Raw genomic sequence first — 14,588 nt, forward strand, 5'->3', positions numbered from 1 at the left:
GGGACCCTGCTTGCTTCATCAACAACCTGCCAGCATCCTCTGAACAGTGGTCAACTCATGGTGGCTCCTGGTGTCAAACACATTCAAGAAGGTTTTGGACCGTCTTGCAAAAAATAAATATAACATTACAGAAGATGAGAGTAGCTCAGCTCTGCCACAGTGCATTTCCAGTCTGTTTACAGGGTGGGCATAGGCAGATATTGCTGAGTCTTTGTGCTGGTGAATGCCAGGTTTTGTTTCTTTGTGCAGGTTGTGTATGACACTATCTACTCTTGTATATCTACTCTGTATCTACCCTTGTGTATCTACTTTGTAGATTTTGAGAAGAGACATAACTGCTGGGGGTTTGTGCCTACTGAAGTGAATAGTAATTCCCTGTCTAGCAACTACTGCATTGTACTGTAGGCTTAGGGTCGCTTTTGAGTGCAGGCATTTCGTAAAGTGGCAGACTAGACACCACTTTAAAAGCTTTTGTTTTGTTTATTTGGCATTTCCACCTATTCAGAAAGCTGGGCAGCTCCAGTTCTTTACTGTTTATCAGATTTCCTGATCTCTTGTGGCACATGAACCAAGAGTTTTCCAACACTTTCTTTAAAATTAAGTAAAGGAGGGCTTGAGTTCCCGTTCCCTTTGGCTGGGCAGGAGGAAGTGTGGGCTGCTCCTGGTGTTACCAATATGTGTATTTCCCAGGTGAGCTTCTGGGGAAGGTGGTAGAGGCTTTGCTTCACCAGTGCTGCCGAACACAGCCCAAATTTGAGTCCTCCTGAGGCCTCCCTGGTAGATGTGCAGAACTATTGTCTGCCTTGTCAGGCAGAACTATTGTCTGCCTTGTCAGTTTTGTGCCAGGGGAGCAACCATGAACTGGTTTTTACAGAGGTGCCAGTTCAAGACACTGAATTAGTGCTGACCTGAAGGTGATGTTCCTTCTCTTTACCTCCATCTGGCTCCAAGTGGTTCTCTGCTTTTGTGTCATGAAAGAGAGGAGCAGCAATACAAGTGTCCTTTGGAAGAGGGGAGTCCTCTAGCTTGCACCAAAAATTGCTGGATTTAATTTGGATTTCTTGTGAGCCCCGTGGTTCAGTTTAGGAAGCTGCCTGAGCTTTGGGATGTACTGTGTTTTGGAAAAATGTCCCTGGGTGCTGCAGCCCCTGATGCAGTGTGTCCCCATTCATCAGCCTCTTTCTAGGATCTGTGCAACTTTGTACATGCCCTAAAACAGAGCAGTAAGGCATGGAAAACTCAGTGCTGTCCAAGATTACAAAATCATGTCCTCTGCATCACTTGCAGTGTTAATTCTCGTAAATTATAGTGCTGCAGTTTGTAATTTATCTGTGAGATGGATTCAATTAAAGTGAAAAGGAGCTAATTTAAAAGTGAAGGTATTTTACTTTCTGTGCAAGGCAAAAGGGGCATGTGGAGTTCCCTGCCTAGCAGATGCATTTAAGGCTTAAAGCATGCTGTGCCCCATAAAGCAATAAAGTAATTGCACAAATAACTGAAACAGCTAGAATTATACCAGATTGTGGGAAAAAAGGGACTCAAAACTCTCTCAAGGGACTAGGGAGAAAGACTTGGTGCAGGGAAGAGGTGAAGGTTTGCATTGGGTCTTTGAGGCATTGCTCTGAAGAGTCTGTGCTGGCTCCTCGTGGAGGCCTCTTGGGTTCCTCCTGGTGCTGCCCCACAGACGGTGGTGTTGGGATAATTAGTGGTTAAATGTTTGGGGTAGTACTGCTTGAGGAAAAGTTGTCATGGCCAGAGACCAGGACAGTGAATGAATGGGATCAGAGAAGATGTGGAATTTTCCCATTGAACTTGCCCTGGTGCACAGCCATTCCTCTTGCACATGGCTGTTCTGAAGAAGGGCAGTAGTTGTCTTGCTGGTGGACTTGCTTTGCCAGTGCAGGTAGGACAGAATTTGTTATGCTGTAGACTTCTCAGTCTTGTTCTCACTGCTTCATTCCCAAGCCACCAGGACAAACTGGTCTGCATGCTGCCAGCACTCCTCGGCAGAGCCAGCTAGGCTGTGCCGTGGGAATTGGGTGGGCTTGCTGATGGGAAAGGCAGCAGCTGAGGAGCTCTGCAAGGGCAGCAGAAAAGCAGTTTGCTTATTAAATTGTATCAACTTCTGTATCCAGTCTTGTTTTTGTAGATCGGGCAAGGGATTGCCAAACTGTTTGCGGTTAAACAGGGCAGGCTGTCATAATCCTGCTCCTCATCTCACCTAATTAAGAGCCTGGTCACGCTGGAGCTTTGCCGAGGCGAGGACTCCGAGGGCAGTTGTTCGTTCTGGTGCAGTGCCAGGACCGCGTGTCCCTGATAATGCCGTTTTCCTTCGAAATCAATTGAGATGTCACCGTCACTTGATCCCAGAGCTACTTAATGAACTGGCAAAATGGGCTCTATTTTTAGATCTCCCTTTAAACTACTGTGCATGTTAAAGCTTCTCTTGTCCTTAACACTGGGACAGCATTGGGAGGGATTTATTGGTTTAGTTTAATAAGAGACCTACAGGACTGAAATAATAAGCTTCATTTCCCTGAAAGTGAGGAAAATTAAAATGGCATGGTTAAATCTGGGCAGCCACCTCGAGACAGTAAAGCAATATGTTCATGGCCAGAAGGATAAGGTGGAGCTGGGTTTTTCTTCTTGTCCAGGTTATGAGAGAGCCAAAGTTTACAGACACACACCTTTGGGGAGTTCTTGCAAGCTTTGTAGATCAGATTTCTAAGTGTTTTCTGAATAGGATAAAACTCCTGGTGCTTTATTAGGCGAGCTCAGCATCTTAAGGAATATCTACTTCATTGCAAATATTAGTGTCTTCCCCTATGTGTTTATAATTAGTGTCAGAAAAATACTTCTGCTAAAATTAAAAAAAAAAAAAAAACAACAAAACAAAAAACCCCCAATAATTTAAATGTTTTTAATGACACAGATAATTTACATGTTTTTACTTCCTTGTACTCTGAAGCCTAGTTGGATAAACTATAATTTCAGGAAGCTGTTGAGAATGTCTTGAGGCTTTCCCTAGCATTGGTGTTTGCACACATGTGACCTTCTGTGGATCATACATGAGGTTTGGGGTTTGCTGTCTGTAGGCTCACAGGCTCCAGGATTGCCATGGGGGGAAGGTAGCTTGAGGTGCAGTTTTAATAAAAGTAACAATTGTGTCCTGTTTTTCTTCCCACCCCAATAGATGAAAATGTATATGGTTGCAGAATGCACTGGTACTTTTCTTCTGCAGCACAGTCAAAATAAAAATCAGCAAAAACCCCAATGTATCAGCAACAAACCAAACTCAAACCCCATGTAGTAGAGGCATAAGATGTACTGAACAGGTCGCCCTTATACCTGGGCTCAGGGTGAAAATTTGCCCTGGCAGAGATGATTTCAGCATCTCTTTGTACAAAACTGCAAACTAAGTCATTTTTTCTCCCCTCCTCTGAGCTGGAGGAAGTGGCTCCCAGCTTTGGCCTGGGAGCTGTGTGGTCTTACCAGGTACAGCCGCCCATATCCATGCAGACTGTGAAAACCAAACAGCTCTGCAGCTCCACACTCGATCTGTGTTGTGCTCAGCTTCAGAAAAGTCAGACTGGACCCATCCCCATCTGTTGGATGCCTAAAGCATGCCAGCAAGACTGGCTGCTTTAGGGAGACATTTGTCCTGTTTTTCTTCATCTCTGTGCTTCACGTGTTTCCCCACCACAGTTGGCACTGGCCCTGTGCACCTCAGTTGATTTGTACGCCTGTAAGACCACCATATGGTTTTGTTTCTGTGCAAATAATTTCTGCCCTTCTACAGGGGAGGCACCCTTACTTCATAAAGAGTGTTCCCACTTGTTTGGCAAATTTCAATGTATCTTTGTGAGATCTGTGAGGTCCTGTCTCATTTCCATGTGCTTCTGCTGTCTTCTGGGTATCCCAGGGGTCTCTTGGAAGGAGAGCTTGGGATACTTTGTCTGTGGCCTAATAGCTGATCAGTTGGGTTTCTTAGGTGGGGTTTCAAATCTGCTGTCTTACATATCTTCTGGAATCAGGCCCTTATCAGGGTGACCAAATCACAAGTGCTGTTTTTTTTTCAGACTGATGAATGAATCGGATGGTTCTAAGTTTACACGGAGCTGTGAGCTGTAAAGCATTTGATGCTGGAGGTGGACTTTAAAGTAGTTGCTGCAATGCCTTGAAAAATCAGCAATTACTAGCTAGGATGTACAAACTGTGTGTAAATTAAGTGTAGCTGTTTGTGTTGAAGGGGAAGGAATAAAAAGCAGTTCCCATTCCAGCTTCCTGTTTCTGCCAGTTTTATGTTTTCCTGAAGTTTCTACTGTTCAAATTAAAATCACGAAGTCTAGACTTTGCACAAAAGATAAACTTTGGCTTTGTTGGCTTGGGTGTAAGGGGGACTGGGGGATGGGAGGCAGGCTGTGGGAAAGACTGACATTTTTAAGATTGAATAGCAGAAGCAGAAATTATTTTTACAGGAAAGTGTTTGGCTACTTGGGTGGGGTTTTTAAAAACTGACTTCCAGCAGTTCACCAGCACCTTCCAAAATGCAGGGGCTGGGCAGAGCCTACCCATGGGCAGCTCTGCATGTCCCTGAGCACAGGAGAGCAGGAGGCAGAGGACATGTGGCCGTGCTGCTTACCTTGTTACTTGGCGTCCGGGCAAACACAGTCGGTAAAGAGACTCCTCCTGTGCTGGTGCATTTACTCGGGGTTGTGGGGTTGTGGTTCAACCTGTAAATTTTAAATGCTCATTTTCAGGCTTTTAAAGTGCTTAGCTGTCATAACTTTCTGTTAAATCAGCTTTACATCATCAAGCATTGCATTGATGCTCAGCAGACGCTAAGAGTAAAATAATGCTTTTTAAAAGTAGTTTTCTCTATGAAGATGTGATGTCTCTGGAAGCCTGCAGAGCAGCATAAATGGGAATAAAAGCTAGAATTTTGTTCAAATAACATGTAGAAGCAACTGAGTGAGGTGCCATGGAGTGCTGGATGCATTCTGGAGGCATTAGTGTAGTGTCTTGCAGAGGATGCAGGACCATAATGTCCGAAGGCATTACGAAAAATTACTTACAGAAAATAGTTAATACAATGCCATGGTTTGGAAACAAAGATGACATGCAATGGAATTTTCTGTCCCATAATGACAATGAGAAAAATGTTATCAACATCTCTGGTTTATAATAATTTTTTTTTTAATTTCTTTTAGGTGATGGAAACGGAGAAGTCTCAAGATCCAGCTTGTGCAGAAGTGTGCAAAGGAAACAATCAGACTTCAAATCTGGCAAGTGGTATACTGAAATACAGAAGTCGATCTCAAGGTAAAGCTGGACTTCCAGAAGATAGCAATTGTAGATTTTTTTGTTGTAGTGTATTTATTTTAATTCTCTAAAAGTGAGATAGGATTTTTTTGAAGTCTTATTGGTTTATTTTGGAAGGAAAATCCCATCTGTTGCATTCAGCCTCCTGAGTTGAGCTATTGTAGGAACAGAAATATTATGTATTATGCAAATTTTAGAAGTGGCTTGTTTGTTTGTTCATTCCTTTCTCTCTCTTTTTTTTTTTTTTTTTTTTTTTTTTTTTTTTTTTTTACTATTTGCTTTTGTCTGTATATTTCAGTGTGCTCTGTCAAAATGCCAGTTACAGTGACTAATCCCCAGATTTTCTGTTGCTTTGTCCCCAAGTCTTAACAGTAACCTGTGTGCAGAGCTTGATCATGTTCTCAACCCAAATGCTTTCTGAGGCTCCCTCCCTCCTGTATTGACCCTAATTTCCAATTACTAAGGTATTTTTAGGACACTCCAGGGGACTCCTCTGCCTGTAGTTCCTGAGGCTGTGAGTTGGTGGTCACTGGGGATCCAGCCCCTGTTGGCGTGAGTGCTGATGCCTTTGGGCTGTGGGTGAGCTTGGAGCATCCACCAGCCTGGACTGCAGCTGAGAAAGGAAGATGCATTTGGAGATGGGCAGAAAACACAGAATTACAACTGTTCTCCTGAAGAGAGGGAGAACTGATGGGAAAGGGTTAGTTGTAGGTGCCAGGGAATGAAAGAATGCCAGGATGCTGGTCCTGCCAAGATTGCTATCCTGTCTGTGTGCAGCAGCAGCAGCCTGTGTGCCAGGGGAAGGGGAGTTGAAAAGCAGATTCCAATTTCAGATCCCAAAGCAGGGAGCGTGTTTAAATTGCGCTCTGGGCAGCGGGTACAAATTCTGCCTATGGATGCGTCAGCAGAATTGCTTTCATGCTGAGTGAAAAAAAAGCAGCTGCCCCAGCTCTGTGCTCCATCCCTCCCTGGCACTGGCAGCGATGCTCACAAAGCCTCCGGGCAGGAAGGAGGTGGCAGAAAATGTGTTTGGGGCTCTCCTGGGCAAATTTTCAGTGTAGCTACCTTAGCTCATGACTCCCTGTTCCTGGGGTACAGATAGGGAGGATGAAAGGAAATCAGAGCTGTTGCTCTCCGTGGCAGCTCCAACCTAAGGCTGGTTTAAAGTAATCTGAAATCCTCATCACGAAATGCAGCCTGTGCAAATTCGGCATGTGTCTTGGGTTTTCATCTGTAAAATAGGGGTTAATGGCCCTTCCCTGTGTGGTGTGGAAATGACAAGGATAAATGTGCAGGAACTGCTGTGACTGGGGATTCTGCAGGGACCTTGGAGAAAATGAGAATTGGAGGAGCCCTGTTGCGAGGAGTAGGATACTCTGTGGCTAATTACAGGATGTCCTTCAAGACAAATAATTCTGTTTCTTACATGAACTCTGCACTCCTCTCTTAAAGACAACTAGAATTGTTGCCAAAAGGAAAGAAAATAGCATTTTTTGGCACATTTTTACTTTTTCCATTCCAGAAAAAATTCCCTCAAAGTGACATGACACCTCCAGAAATGAATACTGCTACAGTGTCAGGTCTTTTAATTTTAAATACATGAAGCTTGAGAGCTTAGTGCACTGGCAAGTGCCATTGGGTGTGAACAGATGAATTTCTTTCCTGTCCCTGAGCTACCGACTCAATTATCTTCTGCTTTTCCTTAATACCACGAGTTCAGTATCAATAAAAGATTGCAGAAAACCTATGACAGCAGGAAAAGTTCTTGGTTGAGTGTGATCGACACTAGTTTCCAACTGCCTGGCTGGGAACTGTGTAGTATTGTTTTAAGGCACTTTAATTTGGGATTTGCAGGAGGTGGTTATTGCCTGCTGGTGAGAGAGGCTAAAGCAGCTCTCAGATGTTGCAGGATGTGTTTCTGTGGCTTTTTTTAGGTGCCGGATCCCGCTTGGAGTCTGTGGGAGAAGATGATGAGCTGATGGTGGAAAATGGTGAATCAAATTACGAAATAGCAGTGAAATATTCCCGGGGTGGAAGAAAGCACTCTCTGCCCCAGCAGCTGGAGTCAGCAGGAGCCAGACAGGTGAGTGGGAAGGCAGAGCTGGCTGTGAGCACCTCATGGTGCTCGGTCCTATGGCATCTGCCTGAAGCTCATAGCAGTGGGCGAGGGTCATGAAACAGGATCACATAGGTACATCATGGGACTGAAAGCAGGCCTGGACACCAAACTGGCATGTGTTGGCCACCTGTAGAGGGCTTCTTTGAGTGTTGTGAAGGAGAGTACTGCTTGCTTGTGGCCACAAGGTCCTAAGGCTGTGGAGTTCTAGAGACCTGATGACTTTAAAAAAAAAATTTAAAAAATCCCTACTGCTCTTTATTTTAATTATTTTGAAATGTAGGTCTTTCCCTTCTCCTTTACTTCCTCTTTTTTTTTTTTTTTTTTTTTAGCAAATAAGGACTTGAGTATATTGTAAGGTTATCTTTAATCCTTTTAATTTAAATTGTGACTGATACATCTCAAAATGATTCTACTGTGCAAAATGTGGGAAAATTACTGTGGCAAGATTCACTTTGATTGCAGTGGGCTGGGATTTCATCCCTGAACATTTCTCTGGATATATCTCTAAGATACTGCATCCCTCTCCCTGACACATGCAATTTTCCTGGTATGACATCTGCAGTCTCTGTGCCAAGCAATCAGAGCAATTATCCTTGTTTGTTGATGTTAGGACTACCATATCGTGAAGAAATCCACCCGTTCCTTCAGTGCTGCCCAGGTGGAATCTCCATGGAGACTGACCCAGCCGTCCATCATTTCCAACATTGTCCTGATGAAAGGGCAAGGCAAGGTGAGGATTTCTGCATGTTTCTCACAGGTAGCAAGAGCTGGCATTTAAGAGGTGTCTCCTGTACTTCCAGCTGCTCTCAAGGTAATAGTGCTAATGATGAACAAATCCCATTTCCAAATATAAATGCCAAAGTTACACCTGCAAAATACAGAGGATGTGATGTTCATGTCATCCACTTGACACAGGGTGGCTATCATTTTGGTTTGGTGCATCTTGCCATTACTGAGATATCAAATATTTATAATGGATCTCTAAATATGTATGTTTATGCAAAGTCAGTGCAGCTACAGAACAGTACCTGTTCACATGTATATTTATGGACAAGCATATTTTCCCTCTGTGGAACGTGGATGCATTTAAAAAAAAAAATTACTGCAAATTAAGCATTAAACCTGAAGACAGGTTACTGGCTGATTGCTTCTCTGAGAGCATTGAATTCATGGGTCAAAGAGTCATCTTTTCTCCCCCAGTAATGTGTTTACACACTTGCTAGATGCCAGCTGGCTGAATGCTAGGAAAAAATAGAGAAGCATTAACCTAGGTATACATTGTTTTCCCTAATCAAATCCATGCTAGTATTGGAGCTGTCATTTAAATATGCTAAAAATATGCATGTCCTTTTGTGAAATAGTCTTCAAAGTCATCAGATGGATTTGTTTTGGACTAAGAAGATTTGTTTTGACTTTCAAGCTCAAAGGCAAAACTAATTCTTTGTTGTGCTTTATGTTAGAAAAAGAGTTAGAAATATTACTTCTACGGGTAGACTGGCTCACAGTTGCTTTAACTGTCTTTGGTTTAGGAGCTGTGGGTCTTTCATGATGACCAAATGTTTCTTCATTTCTCATGTACTTATTTTTTTACTCTGTTTTTCTCATGAAATTAGATTATTTCTCCCCCTGGGATAAGCCACCCTCTCCTGCCTTTCTGTATTTAGCTCCAGGATTTTAGGAAGCAGTGGGAGAATGCAGACCCTAGACATCATGAACCACCTAAAGCAGCTGCCATTTTGTGTGCCTTCCACCCGCCTCGTGGGCGATCTCCTCTGTTAGGGATTGCTCCTTGTACAGTCTGTGCAGTAGTGCTCGGTTTATTATCCCAGTGCGGACCTGGGACTTGAAATATTTCTCCACAGAGTTGCGGTGTTGGTGGCAGGGAGCCCAGGGTTTGCCTTTAGGTTTGCATCCAGATGTGCAAGGGGTGGTCTCCTGCTGTGCAGTGGCAGCATTGTCTGGGAAGGTGAGCTAGTGTAGGAACTGCTGTACTTTGCAAACATATTTCTCCCAACCTCCCATGGGCCATGGGGAGACCTCCTGTATCCAGGCACAGGAGTGTCAGGAGCCTCCTGCCTTCTGTCGGTTGATTTGCAGTAGGTAATTGCACAGGGCTGAACAGTTACTGGAGTTATTTTGTTCTGCACGAGGGAGCTAAGTTGCTTCCTGTCCAGAAATCAGTAATGTCTTACCAAGTTACTGGACTTGGTAAGTTACTAGACTTGTGGTGCCTTGCTCTGTGTTCATATAGTGAAATAAAAGATCTGATTGTTGTGCTGGATTGTAAACTCAGTGCTTGCCCTGGCAGCATCCCTCAGCTGCCCAAGGCAATAATAGTGTCCATGGCTTCAGATCACTAAAGCATAGCAGTTCTCCACATCCTTTGTCCACCTGGTCCGTGACTTTTCCCTTTATTCTGTAAAATGCATGAACAGCAGTGATAAGAGGGGAAATATAGGAAAGGGTTGTGGACCAAGGAAGTGATTTGTCTGGGAAATAACTCAGCAGAAGGGGGAGAGGTTCATTCTGCTGTGTTCATCAGTTCTCAGGTCAGCTTTGCGAGATGGTCCCACAGCCTGCTGGGGTAGTGCAGGGGTAACAGCTAATGGATGGAGCCCTGGGGAATCTATTGATCTAGATTTATTGAAATACAACGTGATATATGTCTCCAGAATAATTAAAAATGTACATGTGAGTGGTAGCCCCCACATGCCATTCTCCTTTCAGCTACATTCCTGACATTGCAGCACTGACCTTATGTCATGTTCTGAAGCTTTTCTTCTTCCTGAGGAAATGTAGGATCTGTGACAGAAGAGAAACCTATAGTTAATCCTGGATATGGATCTCAGGGGTAGGAACTGACTGTCTGTTAATTCAAAATGAATGTGTTACTGTTTTTAAAGTGGGAAATCTATTGACCCCATGTTTTGAAAAAACACAAAATATTCTCAGAGTTTTTGCTATATTAGCTTAGGGTGCCTGCTGCTGTATTTTGGGCTGATGAGTGTGTTGGTAATGGAGTGAAAGTAAATGAGGAAATGGAATGAGAGAGTAAGTTGGCCAAACAATTCATCATAAGATTTTAGATTTTCATCTTTCCCTTGTCTTGTACATTACTGGCAGTCTTTCTCACACAGATGATAACAGAGTAAGGTGCCAGCTGTGTGTCTTCTCCTCTCTTTTCTGTAGGAAAAGAGAAAATCTCTTCAAATCTCTTCTTTCTGTAGGGTCTTGGATTCAGCATTGTGGGAGGTCAGGATTCTGCTCGTGGACGAATGGGGATTTTTGTGAAGACTATATTCCCAAATGGAGCAGCGGCTGCTGATGGAAGGCTTAAAGAAGGTATGGTAGAGAGAATCCAACTTCACATAAACGACCACAGTGGGATATTATTTCAGTCCAGGAGAAAAATTCAAGTACAGCTATGTTTAGGCACCTGGCCAGGAGCAAGAGGCTATGGAAAATGTAAAATGCCCTGTTTGTTCATCCTGTGGAAGATCATTCATGGCAATTAATATGACTGTATTTCATATTGAGAGGGGAGAACTACAGAATAGTGGTGGCTGCTTTGTTTTCCTCTTTCTCTTTCATGAACTTTATTTGCCCAAAGAGCAAGCTGCAATTCTCCAGTTGGAGAGGGTCAGTGACAGCAGGAAAATATAGATAGCCAACAACGTCTGGCTTAAAGATGCTGGACTGAGAAGGCATTATATATAAGGATGTGTCTGGGAGAGGCTCTTTTGAGCCCTCGTACTCTGTAAGCCTCCTGCTATGATTTTGACTGGACAAGAATCATAACCACCAAAAAAACCCCAAAAAACAAACAAACAAAAAAATCCCAAACAAAAAAAACCCCCAAAACAAAAAAAACCCAACCCCCCCAAAACAAACAAACAACAACAAAAACCAAAACAACAACAACAAAACCCAAAAAACAAAAAAAAAAAAAAACAAAAACAAAAAAAAAAAAACACCCAACAACCCAAAAAAATTAAAAAGAAGGATGGGATTGGCAGTAGATCACTGTGGTTAGAGAAGAAGATATAGCCAGATCTTATTACTACTTTTCCAGTCCTGGTGTCTGAGCTGAATGCATAGCCTGCTCTGTGTGTGCTGTGCTGTGTTTTGAGTGCTGTGACACAGCATTCTGACAGACAGACAGACTCTTTAGTGTTGAAAATACAAAGTGACCATGAGTTTATGGTGGTGGTTTATAACCCTTCTACAGGGGTTGTGTTACTTTGCTTCCATGGAAAGCTGCTTCTGTGTTGCTTCTCTCAAGCTGCTCCTGTGTTACTTCTCTCCTCATATCCTTGTTCCTCTCTTTCTGTCTTATCACACTTGTTGTATTTGAGGCTGCTTTTGGTGCCAACTCTCACACTTGCTGCCAGAGGGAAGCTCGCATCCCTGCATCATAGGTTGTGCACTTGCTGTGGGAAGCCAATAAGTAGCAGCTGTCCTATAAACCCAGCAGTCATTTGCAGGCTATTCATAGCTTGAAAATTCTTTTTTTTTTTTCCTTTTCTGAAGCTAGGAAAGGAGAGGAGGGGTAGACTTAGCTGACTATATTGCCCTATGTAATTTTGCACAGACTCAAGTAAAATTGCAGGAAGTGGATCTGGATCATGCTGACCCTCTGTTTTGTAAAATAAAGGTAGATAGCTCAGCTGGGTGTAAGTAGTAAGACCCAGAGCCTGGAAGCTGGTAGAAATCTGACAGGATGTGTTCCTTGAGGTGAAAAAGACATTTGTTGTCACAGCGTGTGGGTTACTACATGCTTCTCTGTCCACAGGCATTTAGTAAAGGAACACATTTGCTTTCTGCACGTGGATGCAAGGTTAGTTTTCTCAAACAGGCTTTGAAGTGCTGTGCTGTAGTGTTTCACTTAGTTCCTCATTTCTCCTGTTAATGCTTACAAAAGAAAGGCAGTTTTATAGTACGTTTGGTCTATACCTAATGCCACAATAATTTTCAGACTTCAGTTAAAATCCACAGCATTTTCAGCTTGTTTGTGGGAATGGGAATGCCAAGTTCAGAATCTCTGCTGAAGAACAGTTTTTACTTTGGTAATCCATCACTAATAACTTGTAGAGACATTAGTACAAGTGAGGACAATAAAAGGCTTTTTATTGGATAGTTAACTGAAATCCTTATAGTAGTGGATCACCTCATGTTCAGGAAGGATGTTTTAAATCTTCATAGTCTTTATATTGCTGACCTCATTTTCTGTATCTGTTTACCAGGGGACGAAATCCTGGAAGTTAATGGAGAGTCTCTGCAAGGACTGACCCATCAAGAGGCCATCCAGAGGTTTAAGGTAACATGGATGTAGCACTGAAGAGATTCACGCTCCTCTTCACTCATTGCCATCTCCTACCCTCAGCCTGATCCTCCTGCACTGCCACGAGTTACCGTGTGCAGGTTTAGTGGCAAACGCTGGTCCCCTCACGGTGGTTCTGTGCTGTCCCTGCAGCAACTCAAGAAGGGCGTGGTGACGCTGACGGTGCGCACGCGGCTGCGCAGCCCCAGCCTCACGCCCTGCGTGACGCCCACCCTGCTGAGCCGCTCCAGCTCCCCCAGCGCCAGCGTGCCCGTCCCCGGCCTCGAGGAGCCCGAGGGCTCCTCCTCCAGCCGCAAAGGACCTGGCCCCAAGGACAGGATCGTCATGGATGTGACCCTCAATAAAGGTGAGGGTCCATCGAAACGGTCTGGGAGAACAAATCTCTGCTTCTTAGGGGAGTTTTTGGGAATAAGAGATTCATCCAAGTCTACCCATTTGACATGGAACCAGAGGATGAGGGGGGAAAAGTACCTTCTAATGCAAAAACTTCTGAAGAGTTCCCCTTTCTGCATTTTGCTTTTCCAGAATGGCTCTTATGGCTAGCAGTCAGTGTCCATGCTGCTGAAAGAAGGAGGCTGTGAGATACCAGGCAAAATGTAAATCAGCCTTGTGGCAGCCCAGGAGGCTGTACCCTTCCTTAAAAGGCATCTCCTGGGAAGGCAAAACTGCAGTGTTAAAAAGTTTCCTGATAACCTGTCTGAACTCCTCCATGACGGTTGCTCTCATTACTAATAATTGCTCATTATAAACTTAAAGCATATGTTATATGTGGTAGACAAATATGCCTATTTTTAAGACTTATAATATAGTGATTTTAAAGGTTGGATTCAAAATTTTGAGAGAGAATGTAAGGTGTCCAGTGACCCCTACAACAAGGGTGTTGTTACCTGAAGGAAAGCAGAGGTGAAAGTGGACAGAGGTGACCATTGAACCAGAGATAATGCCTTACTTTCCTTTTGCTTATTTGCTGAGGAATGCCATACAGATATTTAACAAAAGAGGGCAATACAATTGGCAGCATCTTCTGTGCTCATGTTTTCTGCAGTAATTTTAAGTGACATCTTGATTGGATTGCTGCCTCCTTTGTGCCATGGACCAGATCAGCCCTTGTGCGATATTTCCAGGAGGTTCCCACGGTGCACAGAGTATTTTCTGAGATACATCAATCTCAGAAAACAGTCAGGATCAGCTATTTTCAATCCTGATTTCCACTTGTTGGTCTTAGCTTCCTGACTGACTGCACCTAAGGCCAGCCCTGAAACAATGACATGAGTCCTGAACTCAGATGGGATGTGGGAACACAAACACTTGAGTGTCCTTTGCGATTACAGTTTCTTTGTACTTCTTGTTTTTCACAGAGCCAGGGGTCGGGCTCGGCATTGGTGCCTGTTGTCTCACGCTGGAAAACAGTTCACCCGGGATATACATTCACAGCTTGGCCCCAGGATCAGTGGCTAAAATGGATGGCAGATTAAGGTTGGTTAAAGCAGAAACATGCTGGAGTAATTTTTGCTATAAAATCGATTGAGATTTTGTCTTCACCAATTGGTTGATGTGGCAGGGAGAAAATTTATACTTGAGAGTTCACCAAAAAGAAAACATTTAAGTTAAGACATTCGAAAGTAGTATTAAATGCCCAGGAAACATTATTCTTTGTTCTGGAAACAGCATGATCATTAAGGTCTGGATTGTTTGGTTGGTTTGTTTTTTTTCTTTTGTTTTTTTTCTTTTTTTTTTAAATTCTCTATACAGAAAGCTGAACCTAATAGCACCCTTTGAAAAAGGGGAGCAGCAAGAAGTGCAGCC

The 14,588-nt window shown here is 43.4% G+C and overlaps 1 protein-coding gene across 2 annotated transcripts in view; it reads left to right on the forward strand.

The window, feature by feature from the left end:
- PDZD2 (PDZ domain containing 2) overlaps nt 1–14,588 on the forward strand; it is a 138,136-nt gene that overhangs the window by 92,976 nt on the left and 30,572 nt on the right. For both annotated transcript variants that reach the window (XM_041419592.1, XM_041419583.1), the window contains exons 6-12: nt 5,211–5,322; nt 7,257–7,405; nt 8,052–8,171; nt 10,669–10,783; nt 12,685–12,758; nt 12,915–13,128; nt 14,141–14,258. In XM_041419592.1, coding sequence (XP_041275526.1) covers nt 5,211–5,322; nt 7,257–7,405; nt 8,052–8,171; nt 10,669–10,783; nt 12,685–12,758; nt 12,915–13,128; nt 14,141–14,258 — 902 coding nt within the window. The remainder of the gene's footprint in view (nt 1–5,210; nt 5,323–7,256; nt 7,406–8,051; nt 8,172–10,668; nt 10,784–12,684; nt 12,759–12,914; nt 13,129–14,140; nt 14,259–14,588) is intronic.

This window comes from Onychostruthus taczanowskii, unplaced genomic scaffold, assembly GCF_017590055.1.
Source record: "Onychostruthus taczanowskii isolate IOZ18803 unplaced genomic scaffold, ASM1759005v1 scaffold108, whole genome shotgun sequence".
NCBI lineage: Eukaryota > Metazoa > Chordata > Aves > Passeriformes > Passeridae > Onychostruthus > Onychostruthus taczanowskii.